We start from the raw sequence: 12,765 nt of genomic DNA on the forward strand, positions 1-12,765 counted from the left end.
AAACGAAGCTCGTTGCAGTCTGTTTCACCTCTCAATGTATCCAAGAACATTTTTTTTATAAAAAAAAAACCCTTATCTTCTTTATTCTTCATTGGTTCATTCCGTTTTCACTTACTGATAGAAAATACATTATTTTCTTTTGTCCTTTTGCTAACTGCACCAAAGTTTGGGGCAGCAGAGATTCTACAGTGAAACTCCTTGTGTCTGGGACGCACTGTGACGGAGAGATGTCTAATGAAGTGCTCTCTGCAACATCATTGATATTTAGGATGTTAAGGATGAAGGTCACACCTTGTAAATGCAGGAGATGTAGGAAGATGCAGAAGAAAGCCACAGTCTGATTTACTCATGGCACTATAAATGGAGGCCACAGTTGTTACCACAGTTGTTATAGTGCAATTTCCTGTTCAGTGTTTTGACATTAACATATGCAAGGCCGGTGCGAAGAATGCCAGATACACAAACACACACACACCAGTGGTGGGTTTCAAAAATTGTTCAAACCTACTCTGTGGGTGTGGCCTCCTTTGTGGGAGTGGCTTGCTGCCCATGTGACCGGATGGGAGTGGCTTGCCGCCCAAGTGACCGGATATGAAGATGCCGACGACACTTGTCAGAACCACCTTAAATTACCTCACACACAGCAATGGCATGCAAAAGAATAGGATGTAAACTTGTTTTTTAAAAGGCATCTTTGGTTTGCGTTAAAACAACTTCAACACACCCAATGTCCTGATTGCACCACAAACGCAGGAGTCATCCTTACCTTTCACAGAGGCACTGAGTTTTATAAATAGGAGCGTGATAGTGTAGAATAATCATATCCAAGGACCAGTGGTGGGTTTCAAAAATTTTTGGAACCTCTTCTGTAAGTGTGGCCTGCTTTCCGGGTCCACTGGTGGATCCTCTTCTAACCGGTTCAGTAGATTTGATGAACCGGTTCTACCGAATAGGTGCGAACTGGTAGGAACCAACCTACCTACCTACCTACCTACCTACCTACCTACCTACCTACCTCACACACACACACACACACACACACACACACACACACACAGGTGATACGTAGCAGATTCTGACCAGTTCTGGAGACCCAGTAGCGGAAATTGTGAGTAGTTTGGAGAACTGGTAAATACCACCTCTAACTGGCCCCGCCCCCATCTGTTCTCTGCCTCCCGAGTCCCAGCTGATTGGGAGGGAATGGGGATTTTGCAGTATCCTTCCCCTGCCACGCCCACCAAGCCACGCCCACCAAGCGACACCCCACAGAATTGGTAGTAAAAAAATTTGAATCCCACCACTGATATACACATATATTACTCTTAAGGAAGAGCAACACGGCAGGCAAAAATTGTGAGTGGGTCATTGTGAGTGGGTTGAGAGCAAAATTTGGAAAGGGGGTGACAAGGGGAAAACATGGCTGATCAAAAAAACATGGAAAGATTTTCAGAGGAGTGAGTCTCCTGTTCTCATCACACTTAACTAAATGAGAGACAATGCTGCTGAAAATGCAGAGAACACAACATGGATGTCTTCGTACAACAGGCTTATTAAGGTATTCCTTCATTTCCATAAAGGGGGTGAGACTTAACAACTTGCATTCAACATAAGGATGCATGTACATAACTTTTAAGGTGGGATGTTCAGTTAGTAGTAATCTTAGCTAGTGGGGATAGAGCTTAGCAAGTAATGCAAGTTCAGCTCAATGGATTAATTTATGATGAAACAGCTTGTGCCAACTCATCACATGTTTAAATGCGATCCATGTGAAAGCATAATGGCTTCATCAGAGAGCAGTCTTTCCATATGGAAGCTCTATGAATTCAAGGTATCCCTGAACTCAAGGGGAAGCAACTACTGACCAAGCCCCATTCAAATCACTAGAGACTTCCTTCCACACACATCCTAAATAAATAAATAACCAGAAAGCACTAAGGAGTGAATATATATTTTACTGAGGGGTGAAGCCAAAGTATGCATCAGGGCACACTTTGCAGAGAGCTAAAGGGGAAACAGAAGTTGCAGCAAGGGAAGAAGGGAGGCGTTGAGGTGAAGCCATTCACTTGTTCAAGCACCCTTCCAGGCTGCGTTCAATCTTGGCCCCAGAAGATTCATGATTCACAGAGCACCGAATAGGGGTGACAGAGTTAAAGAAATTGCGCGATACGTTCAGGATGCTGGAGGTAGTGTAAGTGCCATCCGCATTCAAGGTCACTTGTCCAGAGGTCACTCCCTCAGTTATATCCTTCCCAGCTGCACTCCACTTGATCTCTAGTAAGCCTGGGTAGAAGTCTTCAACTACGCATAAGGCATGGACATCGGAAGATCCTGGTTTCTGGGAAACGTCAGACAACAGGATGACCGATGATGGCACTTTTGCTGATTGTCCTGGGGGAAACAAGAATAATTGAGTCTTGTCATTCTCCCAAACTGCCATACAATTGTTCTTTCTACCATTTAGAGCAGTGTCTCTCAACCTTGGCGACTTTAAGTCCTGTGGACTTCAACTCCCAGAATTCCACAGCCAGCTATGCTATGCTGGCTGTGGAATTCTGGGAATTGAAGTCCACAGGACTTAAAGACGCCAAGGTTGAGAAACACTGATTTAGAGTCAACACTTGCTTTTGGGGATCTGATACAGATACAGGTTTTACAGATACAGATTAACAGAGTTGGAAGGGATCTTGTAGATCACCTGCTCTAAACGTCTGCTGGATTGGCTGATTAGTTGCCACAGCACTCATTCAACTGTGATCTGTAAAGGTGTGACTTGTGTGGTGTGAAGTATGGCATTTAGAGACTGACCTTTAGATGCTGCCCGATGAATCTGAGCCTTTTCATTTACTCTACGGATGATTTTTGCTATTTATTCGCCATCTTTTCACAACTTACTTCTGAATCAAGGAGAGGTTAATATATTGTGAGAATTTTTTTAAAAAGGATGTTTAACTCCAAAAAGATCCAGTCATTTGTAAGGTGGGAACCTCAAAACGTATCAATTCAACTCTTTCCCATCCTGGTCCTCCATTAAAAAGAAAATCTAAAAAGTACTCTTTCTATTACAGAACTCACTGCTAAAGCTTAGTGTCACAGAATAGGCATTTCAGACACAAGACAGTTGAAATGGTCAAGCTAAGCCTACAGGTAGTCCTTAATTTACAACAATTCATTTAGTGACCAAAGTTCCTAAGGCACTGAAAAAAGTGACATGACCATTTTTCACACTTAATGACTGTGGTAGCCTCCCCGTGGTCACGTGATCAAAATTCAGATGCTTGGCAACTGACTCATTTTTATGACGGTTGCAGTGTCCCATTCTGTGACCTCACAAAGTCAGTGGAGAAACCAGATTCACTTAACAACAGTTTGATTAATTTAACAACTGCAGTGATTCACTTAATAACTGTGGCAAAAAAGGTCCTAAAATGGGGCAAACTCACTTAACAAATATTTCACTTAGCAACAGAAATTTTGAGCTCAATGGTGGTCATAAGTCGAGGACTACCTGTATTGCTCTCTTCCTGGCTAATTGGAACCGGACTAGTGATATCATGTTACCTTGCCGGTATCCGTTTGGTGCAAGGGCTTGTGGGATATCAGTTCCTGGACAACTTGTACGGACATTTTGTTCTAATGCTACCAGATTTAGCTGCAAAAATCCACATGACTATTAGGCAGTAGTAAAGACTTTGGCCATTCAGGTCTAATTGCTCTACTCTGTCCTCCATGTTTCCCCACTGAATTAATACGACAGAACTGAGTGCTGTCAGAATCACTGGCAAGGAGATTTATTTATTTATTTGTTTGTTTGTTTGCTTGTTTATTGAATTTATAGGCTGCCCAATCCCGCAGGACTCTGGGTGGCTTACAAAGAGAAAGAAAAAATAAAAAGGAAAAAATAAAAATAAAAAATAATTTAAAATAATTTAAAATTGCATTCGTTCTAGTCGGGGCTGGACCTTTCAATGAGGTCAACAGCCCCAGGCCTGCCAGAACAGCCAGGTTTTAACAGCTTTCCTGAAGGCCATGAGAGTGGGTATGGTCTGGATCTCTGGGGGTAGCTGATTCCAAAGGGTCGGAGCAGCCACAGAGAAGGCTCTTCTCCGGGGGCCCACCAGCTGGCACTGACTGGCTGACGGCATCCGAAGGAGGCCCACCCTGTGAGATCTTATTGGCCATTGGGAGGTATGTGGCAGTAGGCGGTCTCGCAGGTACGCTGGTCCTAAGCCAGGTAGGGCTTTAAAGGCTTGACTCTGCTAATAGCAGCCTGGAAGGTATATGCATTGTGGGAACAGAACCACCGTGCAAATACGGCCCACTCACCACTAAACTATAACAATTAATATCAACATTAACTTTGCTGCCATCTAGTGGCCGCTTGTAAATACAGCTTTTCATAGGCTGGCAGCTTTCAGTTATTTGGTTCAGCTGCGTGTAGAGTTCTCAGGAGGCTTAGCCAACGGCTGCAGTTCTCACAATAAGACCAAACCCCATTTATTACTCATTAAAGCAGTGACCCCCAACATTTTGGGCACCAGGGACCCATTCTGCGGAGAGAGGTTTTTCCACAAACCAGAGGGGGTGTGATTTCATGTGCTGCTTGCATCCCTTGGATGGGGCTCCGGTTATTTGCACAGACCGATTTCTGGCATGCCACAGACTGGTGCCAGTGCATGGACCGGGAGTTGGGGACCCCTGCACTAAAGCCTCAGGGCAGCCCAGATTCTCATAACACTTAAAATGCTAGAGACTGTCCTCATCTTTGGCAGAAGCGAAATATTCAATTTTTTTAGCTTCAGGAGTGAGACCGCTTCAGGGTGTACAGCTCAAGGGAGCATCTCATCACTGTTTTCTTGTTCAGATATTCTAGCAGCATTTATTCCCTCCCGCCCTCCCTTGTAAAGACACAGAGAAAGAAAGTGCCTTTCCTTTATTCCCATCTGTTATGCAGTACTCCTGCTCACCTCCTGTGATGATGAGCCGTGTTCCACTCCCTGAGACCGCTGTCTGGAAATAATATCCCTCTGCTAGACAGATATAGGTGGCACTTTCATCTGTTTGCACCTTCTGGATCTGCAAGATGTAGGCATTGGTGTTGGCATCCCGGATGGGCACAAAACGTGCATCAAATGAAGAGGATCGGTGTATCTGCCCATCGATGCTATGCTTCAAGATGAAGGCTGGGCTTTTGCTTGGCTTTTGCTGGAACCAGAAGACATGGTAGCCCTGGATCTTGCCACTTTGCAGAGGGCACTGCAGGACAGCAGTAGAGCCCTCGGCATATAAGGCCTGAGGTGGCTGGATAGGCACAGGTTGCAAGGGTTCACCTGAAGAAGGAAGAAGAGGAGCAGAGATTTATCCCGTAACCGGAGCTGCAAGTTGGAAACACCTTGATTCATTTTTCTTTTGAAAGAATCTGCTCACGTCCTGCTTGCTCAGATCTGTAGGGAGAACTTCCCTTTCCAGAGAAGGAAAATTGGTTGTGCCCATTAAACAAAACATTTTTATTTGGTTTTGCAACACACTTAATTAAATTAGTTCAAGACATAGCAACTCTAATTTGCAGAATATCCCAAACTTGGTTTGTTTTAGCTTTGGCTATTTAGTTATCCAAATCTTGACCAATGGATTAGCTCAGAGTTCACTATACTCTGCAATACCACTGACACCCTCTCCTGCTCCCCGAAACAGGGAATTCATAGCCATATTGGGTTGTGGTGATGCAGTGGTTAGGATGCAGTATTGCAGGCTAACTCTTTATTCCCACTGCCAACAGTTCAATCCTGATGGGGTTCAAGATTGACCCAGCCTTCCATCCTTCCAAGGTCAGTAAAATGAGGACCTGGAGTGTTGGGGACAATATGCTGACTCTATAAAACTACTTAGAGAGGAAAGCAGTGTGAAGCGGTATATAATCTAAGTGCTATTGCTATTGCTAAGTGATATGTTAAGTATATTCTGTTTCTGCAGCTTTTCTATCATGGCCCAAAAGCTCTCGATTCCTCCCCCCCCCCCGAAGTCTATCTGTCTGCCAAAGTGAACAAAGCTCATGTTTTTGAAAGGGACTTTCAAGATTCACAAGTGTGATTTCATAGATATTCTGTTTTAAATAGTGTTACATAGCCTTTTAATTAGTAGTAATGTGAGGCTGTGCCTTTGGGGGAATAAAAAAAGAACAATCTTTTTTGCTACTTTGCAAGCTATGTTAAGATAACCAAAAGAAAGAGAAATACATGGCAATAATATTGTTAAAACAGCCTTCCATTGTAAACCTGCAGGGGAATGTTGTTTAGAACATTCTGGATGTAGCATCTTGATTTTCAACAATGACAGCCTCAGCTGTCTCAGCTGTTCACAGAAGCATGGGTCAGTTGGTTGACTTGCATACTAAACTTAAGCGTGCCTAGTTAGACAGAGGTTTTGGTGAGAATTCGTCCCAAGCATAGTTATGTATGGATATCCCAGAGATGATAACAAAAAATCATTCTGTGAGTGTATCATAAACGGTAACATCATATGTTTGTCAGCTTTTATCCAATAGCAATAGCAGTTAGACTTATATACCGCTTCAGCCCTCTCTAAGTGGTTTGCAGAGTCAGCATATCGCCCCCACAGTCTGGGTCCTCATTTCACCCACCTCGGAAGGATGGAAGGCTGAGTCAACCTTGAGCCGGTGAGATTAGTACCACTGAACTGCAGATAACAGTCAGCTGAAGTGGCCTGCAGTACTGCACCCTAACCACTGCGTCACCTCGGCTCCAATCACGTTAATACATTTAAACAGATCGTAGGTTCAATACCCCACAGCCCCACTTCATTATTTGTGTATTCACTGTACGGTCTGATAACAGAACTAAAAAAATATACCTGCTAGAAAAAATTTCCATACTGCTAGTTCAGTATTGATTAAAGAATAGCCAGAGCCTTGCTTGGTGGAAAAATTCAGCTAATCTTGGTTGAACAAAAATATTCTAATTATAGGAACTAATTAGCAGTTAGATGGGAGACAACGGGAAAATTCAGAGCTGTAAGCTAGACTCCAAGAAATCAAGCACAACTTGAAAGAAGTTTTAATGATGGAAAGATAGAAGCAGGATAGTGTAGTGTTTTCTGTTCTAGTTTAGTTTATTAAAAAAAAACACAGTGAGAAGGAAAACAATGCACAGAGCACCTCAAAACTGACATGGTACCATGGTACCAATGTGACAATAATTGTTTCTATCTAATTGTTATTGAGATTCCTGCTTATTCCATGCTCCGGAAAAAAAATAAAGATGCCTGCCTGCCCGATTTTCCATAAATGAAGGTAAAGGTTCCACTCACACATATGTGCTAATCATTCCCGACTCTAGGGGGCAGTGCTCATCTCCCTTTCAAAGCTGAAGAGCCAGTGCTGTCCGAAGATGTCTCCGTGCTCATGTAGCTGGCATGACTAAACTCCGAAGGCGCATGGAACGTTGTTACCTCCCCACCAGAGGTGGTCCCTATTTTTTCTAGTTGCATTTTTACCGGCTTTTGAACTGCTAGGTTGACAGAAGCTGGGACAAGTAATGGGAGCTCACTCCGTTATGCAGTTCTAGGGATGCGAATCACCGAATGTCCGACCTTTCTGATCAACAAGCTCAACGTCTTAGCCACTGAGCCACTGGCATATCCATAAATAGAAAGACATACTTATTTTACCCTTCAGTTCCCCAGATGTGCATCACCATTTATATGCAGTCATTATCTCTGCTGTGTTCATTAATTGCATTGTATTCCCATGAAGGACCAGAGAGGTCTAGATTTTGCCAGCCCCTCATGCTTACTCTTTGTCCTAGCACAAGCCCTACATTTCTCCTTTCGCACTGCAAGTACTTGGTTCCCTTTAGTTGGCACATGTACTCACCCTGGATGGAGAGAGCCAGTGAGAGACACAGCAAGATCTTAGAGCTCATCTTTCTCTGCTCAGGGTGGGGCTCTGGAGCGAAGCCGATTTTCAGATCTTCACCGTAGAGAACATGTATCCCACAGGGTATTTTATGGGTCTCAAACTCATTTGCAAGCATTTGCTTACAAAACCAGCTTCTTTCCTTAGTTTTGGGTAATATAACTTAGTGATGAGCTCAAGCAATGGAGCATAAAGCTGATTATAACTGTACTGGGGGATTTCCATGGGGGATTTCTTCAACATTTGAATGTGTGCATGTTCTGTTTCTTCCAAAACAGTGTGGTCCTACTGAATTGGGATAATCTGAAGTGATCCTAACAATTTGCTTTATTCTGTAAAAAAAAAAAAAAAATCTTTCCAGGCAGAAAAGAACAAACATTCACAAATAAATCCTTTATCTAAAGCAGATTTCCAGAATACCAGAACAACAAAAAAAGGTTGCTGCCTAATTGTTAGATCCTTAATGATAAAAAAAAGTCTTAGAAATTTTGTTAGATTAGTATTCCACCTAGTTAATTATTCTCCATCCATTCTTCAATCTTCTGAGGATGACTTAGCTGGTCTCCACTGGAAATGTTGAACTAGCCTTCCCACCTTTTAACATTCCTTTAAAGTGTTCTTTAGCATTTATCTTGTTATGCAGGAGTCTTTATAACTACGGAGAATAATTATTTTCCCAGTATGGTTTCGATCCTAAATATTGAATGTTCTGATCATTTTCTTAAAAGTGCCATCTGATTTAAAAGTACTACTCTTTAAGTTTGATTTCTAACACACATTAAGATCTGAGAGGTTCTATAACTCTAATCAGTAAATAATTTAAAATTAAAATTTAATAGTAAATGTTTAATTTAATGAATTAATATTAAACATTTAATTTAAATTGTATTTAAAATTTAACAAACAATTAATATTTAATTTAATAAATTTAATTTAAAATGACCCTTTATTACTGAGATTTCTACCTTAGTTCAGTCTGACAACTGAGCAGTATACAGAATATAATCCGTAAAGAAAAATAGTCTACAAATAGCCAAAAATTTGGCAACTGACAAAACATGTCTAAATATTTATTAAATTCCTTTTCTACATAATACTCTTCTCTCAAAAGATGGGAATAACATCCTTATAGTTCTATGGAAAAAAATAAATGGGAAAACTGAGAAAGTTCCATGAAAAAAAAATTTAACCACTTTTCAAAATGTTCTGGGGAATAGAGCCAACCCCATACCAGGGACAAATTTCTCAAAGGAAGGATGTCCTGACAGAGTCTTCTTATTTCCAGGGCCCTATCCAGGGATATTCATACTGGAGTAAAAATGGGCACAATGGTAGGCATTATGCCACAATTGAAGTCCCACCTCTTTCCTATGCGTGTGCACGGCCTGGAATGTGATACGGTGTCAGCTATCTAGCAAATTGTGTGTTCCCTCTTTGCAGAGGTTGTGCTGTTCTATCTCTCAGTGAGTGAGAAGTTGTAATGATCTGTGGGAATGACCTTGGAGACAGGAGGAAGAGCCAGGGGTAGACTGCTATGGGTTCGCCCATAGCTAATGTTATGGCTGATTCAGAGAACCTCCAAATCCCATCCTTGGTTGCCCCTCCTCCCCTCCCCTCCCCTCCCCGGAGTCTCCGCGAGGCCCATTTTGGATGAGAGGTAAGTGCAGGGCCCGCGCGGAAGCTGGGGGAGGGGGAAAATGGCCCTCCTGGAAGTTCCATAAGGGCCTTCCCCTTATTGGAGGGCCTCCGGAGCCTGGGGGAAGCAGTTTTCACCCTCCCAGAGGCTCAAGGAAAGCCACCGGAGTCTGGGGAAGGCGAAAACAGCCCCCTCGCTGTGGTGCAGGAGGCAGGCTAGGCCACACCCACCAGGGCCACACCCACCCAGCAATCGGGCAGATAACCTGTTGCTAAAATTTTTGAAGCCCACCCCTGGGAAGAGCCCCATCTTAGACAACTGTCATGCAAATGGTATCTCAGGGCAGAGAAGGAAAAGAAATGTTCAAAGCATCTCAGAAAAGACCCCACATCCCCCCCCATTTCTCTGGAAAGTAAATTCAAGGGAGGGGGCAAATGCAGTACTTGAAGACTGGCAAGATCCTGTTACTGTAAACTTGCAGTGAAGGTAATGTTAGCACTCATGATTTATACCTCCTGTTTGGACATGTCTTGCCTTGCTGACAGGAAGGGACTGGCATCTATTGACCTTCCTGGGAGCATCTGTTACGCAGGCAGATTCTACCTGGAGTAGGTCCTTGTGTACTTGGGAAGAGTAGTCTATGTTTTTTTCCTTTGTGTGTGATTTCTATTAGAGGTAAATACAACAAAAGCTAATCCCTCTTTAATCTCTTCCCTTCACTTAGGCATCTCAAATAATTTAAACAAGGAATAGCCATTTTTCTTGCAAAATCTTTGCTGCTGGTTTCATTATGTTGTTATTATGACCACCAACTGGATTCAGTTATAAAAATGTACATTTTGGTGCCTTGTTGCCAGAGGTGGGTTCCTACCAGTTCGCACCAGTTCGGTAGAACCGGTTCGTCAAATCTACCGAACTGGTTAGAAGAGGTTCCACCAGTGGACCCGGAAAGCAGGCCACACCTACAGAAGAGGTTCCAAAATTTTTTGAAACCCACCACACAAACACACACACACACACACACACACACACACACACACACAGAAAGAGAAAGAGAGGAAGAAAGAAAAAAAGAAAAAAGAAAGAGAGAGAGAGATAAAAGAAAAAAAAGGAAAAAGGGACAGAGAGACAAAAGGAAGGAGAGAGAGAGAGAGAGAGAGAGAGAGAGAGAAAGAAAGAAAGAAAGAAAACACATGGCCAGCAAGCCACTCCCACTAAGGAGGCCACACCCACAGAGTAGGTTCGAAAATTTTTTGAAACCCACGACTGCTTGTTGCTGATAGAATTTTAAGAATTGCATCATTTGTTGGTGGAACATTACAACTGTCTTAAAATTTTAAATTAACCTTTAAATGTTTGATTTCATTAAAGTTTGTACAAATCTACTCTTTGTAATATGTATGTGGAAGATCTAAATAATATTGTAAATCGATGGCTATTAAAGTCATGATATATTTGTGTTTTAATATGCCCTGAAATTACTAAAATGACTGAATTACTGAAAAAGATCTTGGATTAAAACCATTTATGATTCTGATAAATGAGCTTAGAAGTTTTCACAGATTTATATTAAATTACATACCCTCAAGTAATGGAATGTTTGCTTTTTTAAAAAAAATTCAGTGCAGACTATGAGATTGCCTTTCCCTGTTACTCTGTTTCGGTGGCCTATAATTTCAAAAAGTAGGGAAATCATTTTGTTGTTGCCGTGGTAGAAATTGGACTCAGAAATCTTTGCATATTATTCAGAGATCTTTCAGTAAATCTTGATATATTTAAGGTCTATCTACCTTCTTCTGAATCATTTATCTCCATTTTACCTTTTGTTCAGGAGATAGTAACATCAGAGCATAAAAGTGAGACTTCGTGTTGCATCAAGCAAAGAAAGGATAAGCAGAAAGAATCTGGTGGCTTTCACTGTGTGGTCACCCTGTATTATTCACAGCTCCTTTACTTTTTCTAAAGGTTGGCCAGTCCCTGCCCATATAAGGAGTTAGGAGTTACTCCTTTTCCTTTCTTTAATCCCAAAACCTTGAAGAACCTCCATCCTTTGAACTTAAATCAAGCCTTGTAGTGGACCAGACCACTTGAGACGGAGAATAAACTCATTCTACAGTCATAAACCCATCATGGAAGCTTGGAAACAGGATGTTTGCTTTCCCAGAGTAAAGGAATATGATACTATACTGGCCTCCTTAAATTATTTTGCTACTGTGTTTCATGTGTGGATGATTAAATTCTGAATAAGTGAATTAATTACTTATCTAATTTAAAGGCAGACCTTTCTAGTCTTCTTTTTTGGATGACCATTACATGTCATAAGTTTAACCCAAGTTTGTTTTAAGTTGAAATATCTTTGGTTAAAACTTATTATTCTCTGGTTTTGTTTGGTTTGGTTGAGAACTTTATTGTCTAGACTAGAGAGGTTGATCTCAAATTGATGAATGAGAAACCACTATGTCTTTGGAAATATCAGATGAATTTAAAAGTTTTTATTAAGATTATTTTAGACTCTGCTCTTAAATTATATTTGGTCCATGTGAATTGATCAAATTTTGCTCTCTCAGCAGAGGATTTATTAAGTTATTCCTCAAGATTTACTTGTTTATCACTGTTCTCTTGAACTGATAATTTTCTATTAGGTTAGATGTGTATAATTTGTATCATGAAAGCAGATTTTTATTTCATGTGTCAAGAAAGAAGTAGGTAGCTATCATTCTCATAATTTCTCTGAAGGCCAGCCAGTTAAATAATGGTTCATCAAAAGGGGAGTTTCACTAGAAACTTTTACAGATAGGAAAATAATTCACATATAATTAGGTAAAAAATTGAGAAAATTTGAAATGAGTCTTGTGAGAGAATGCTTTAAAAATACAGTATCTATTGATAAACTGATTGAAAAATTCTCATCTAACATGCTGTGCAATTACATTTATTTGAAATCATATTGCCAATATGGTAGAAAAAATAGCGTTCAGCAAATTCCATGCAATATATGCTTGTCATGTTTTGCAACTGATGCTTGTGATTCTTCCAAAGATAAAACTACATAAGAAGCATACATGGAATGTGAGATCCATGTACAAAGCAGAAGCTATCCATTGAAGAGTGGATTTGTTACATTTCAGTTGATTCTGAAGCATATTGGCTTCATCACACTGTCTTTAAAAGTAATTTAAAAAGTGCTAAGATATGAACA

At 41.1% G+C, this 12,765-nt stretch overlaps 1 gene segment (V, D, J or C); it reads right to left on the reverse strand.

The window, feature by feature from the left end:
• Nucleotides 1-1,954: 1,954 nt before the first annotated feature.
• Nucleotides 1,955-7,957, reverse strand: LOC116505031. The segment is given in 3 exon segments: nt 1,955-2,388; nt 4,965-5,327; nt 7,889-7,957. Coding segments are annotated over 3 exon segments (741 nt in total).
• Between the last annotated feature and the right edge of the window lie 4,808 nt (nt 7,958-12,765).

This window comes from Thamnophis elegans, chromosome 2 (assembly GCF_009769535.1).
Source record: "Thamnophis elegans isolate rThaEle1 chromosome 2, rThaEle1.pri, whole genome shotgun sequence".
Taxonomy (NCBI): domain Eukaryota; kingdom Metazoa; phylum Chordata; class Lepidosauria; order Squamata; family Colubridae; genus Thamnophis; species Thamnophis elegans.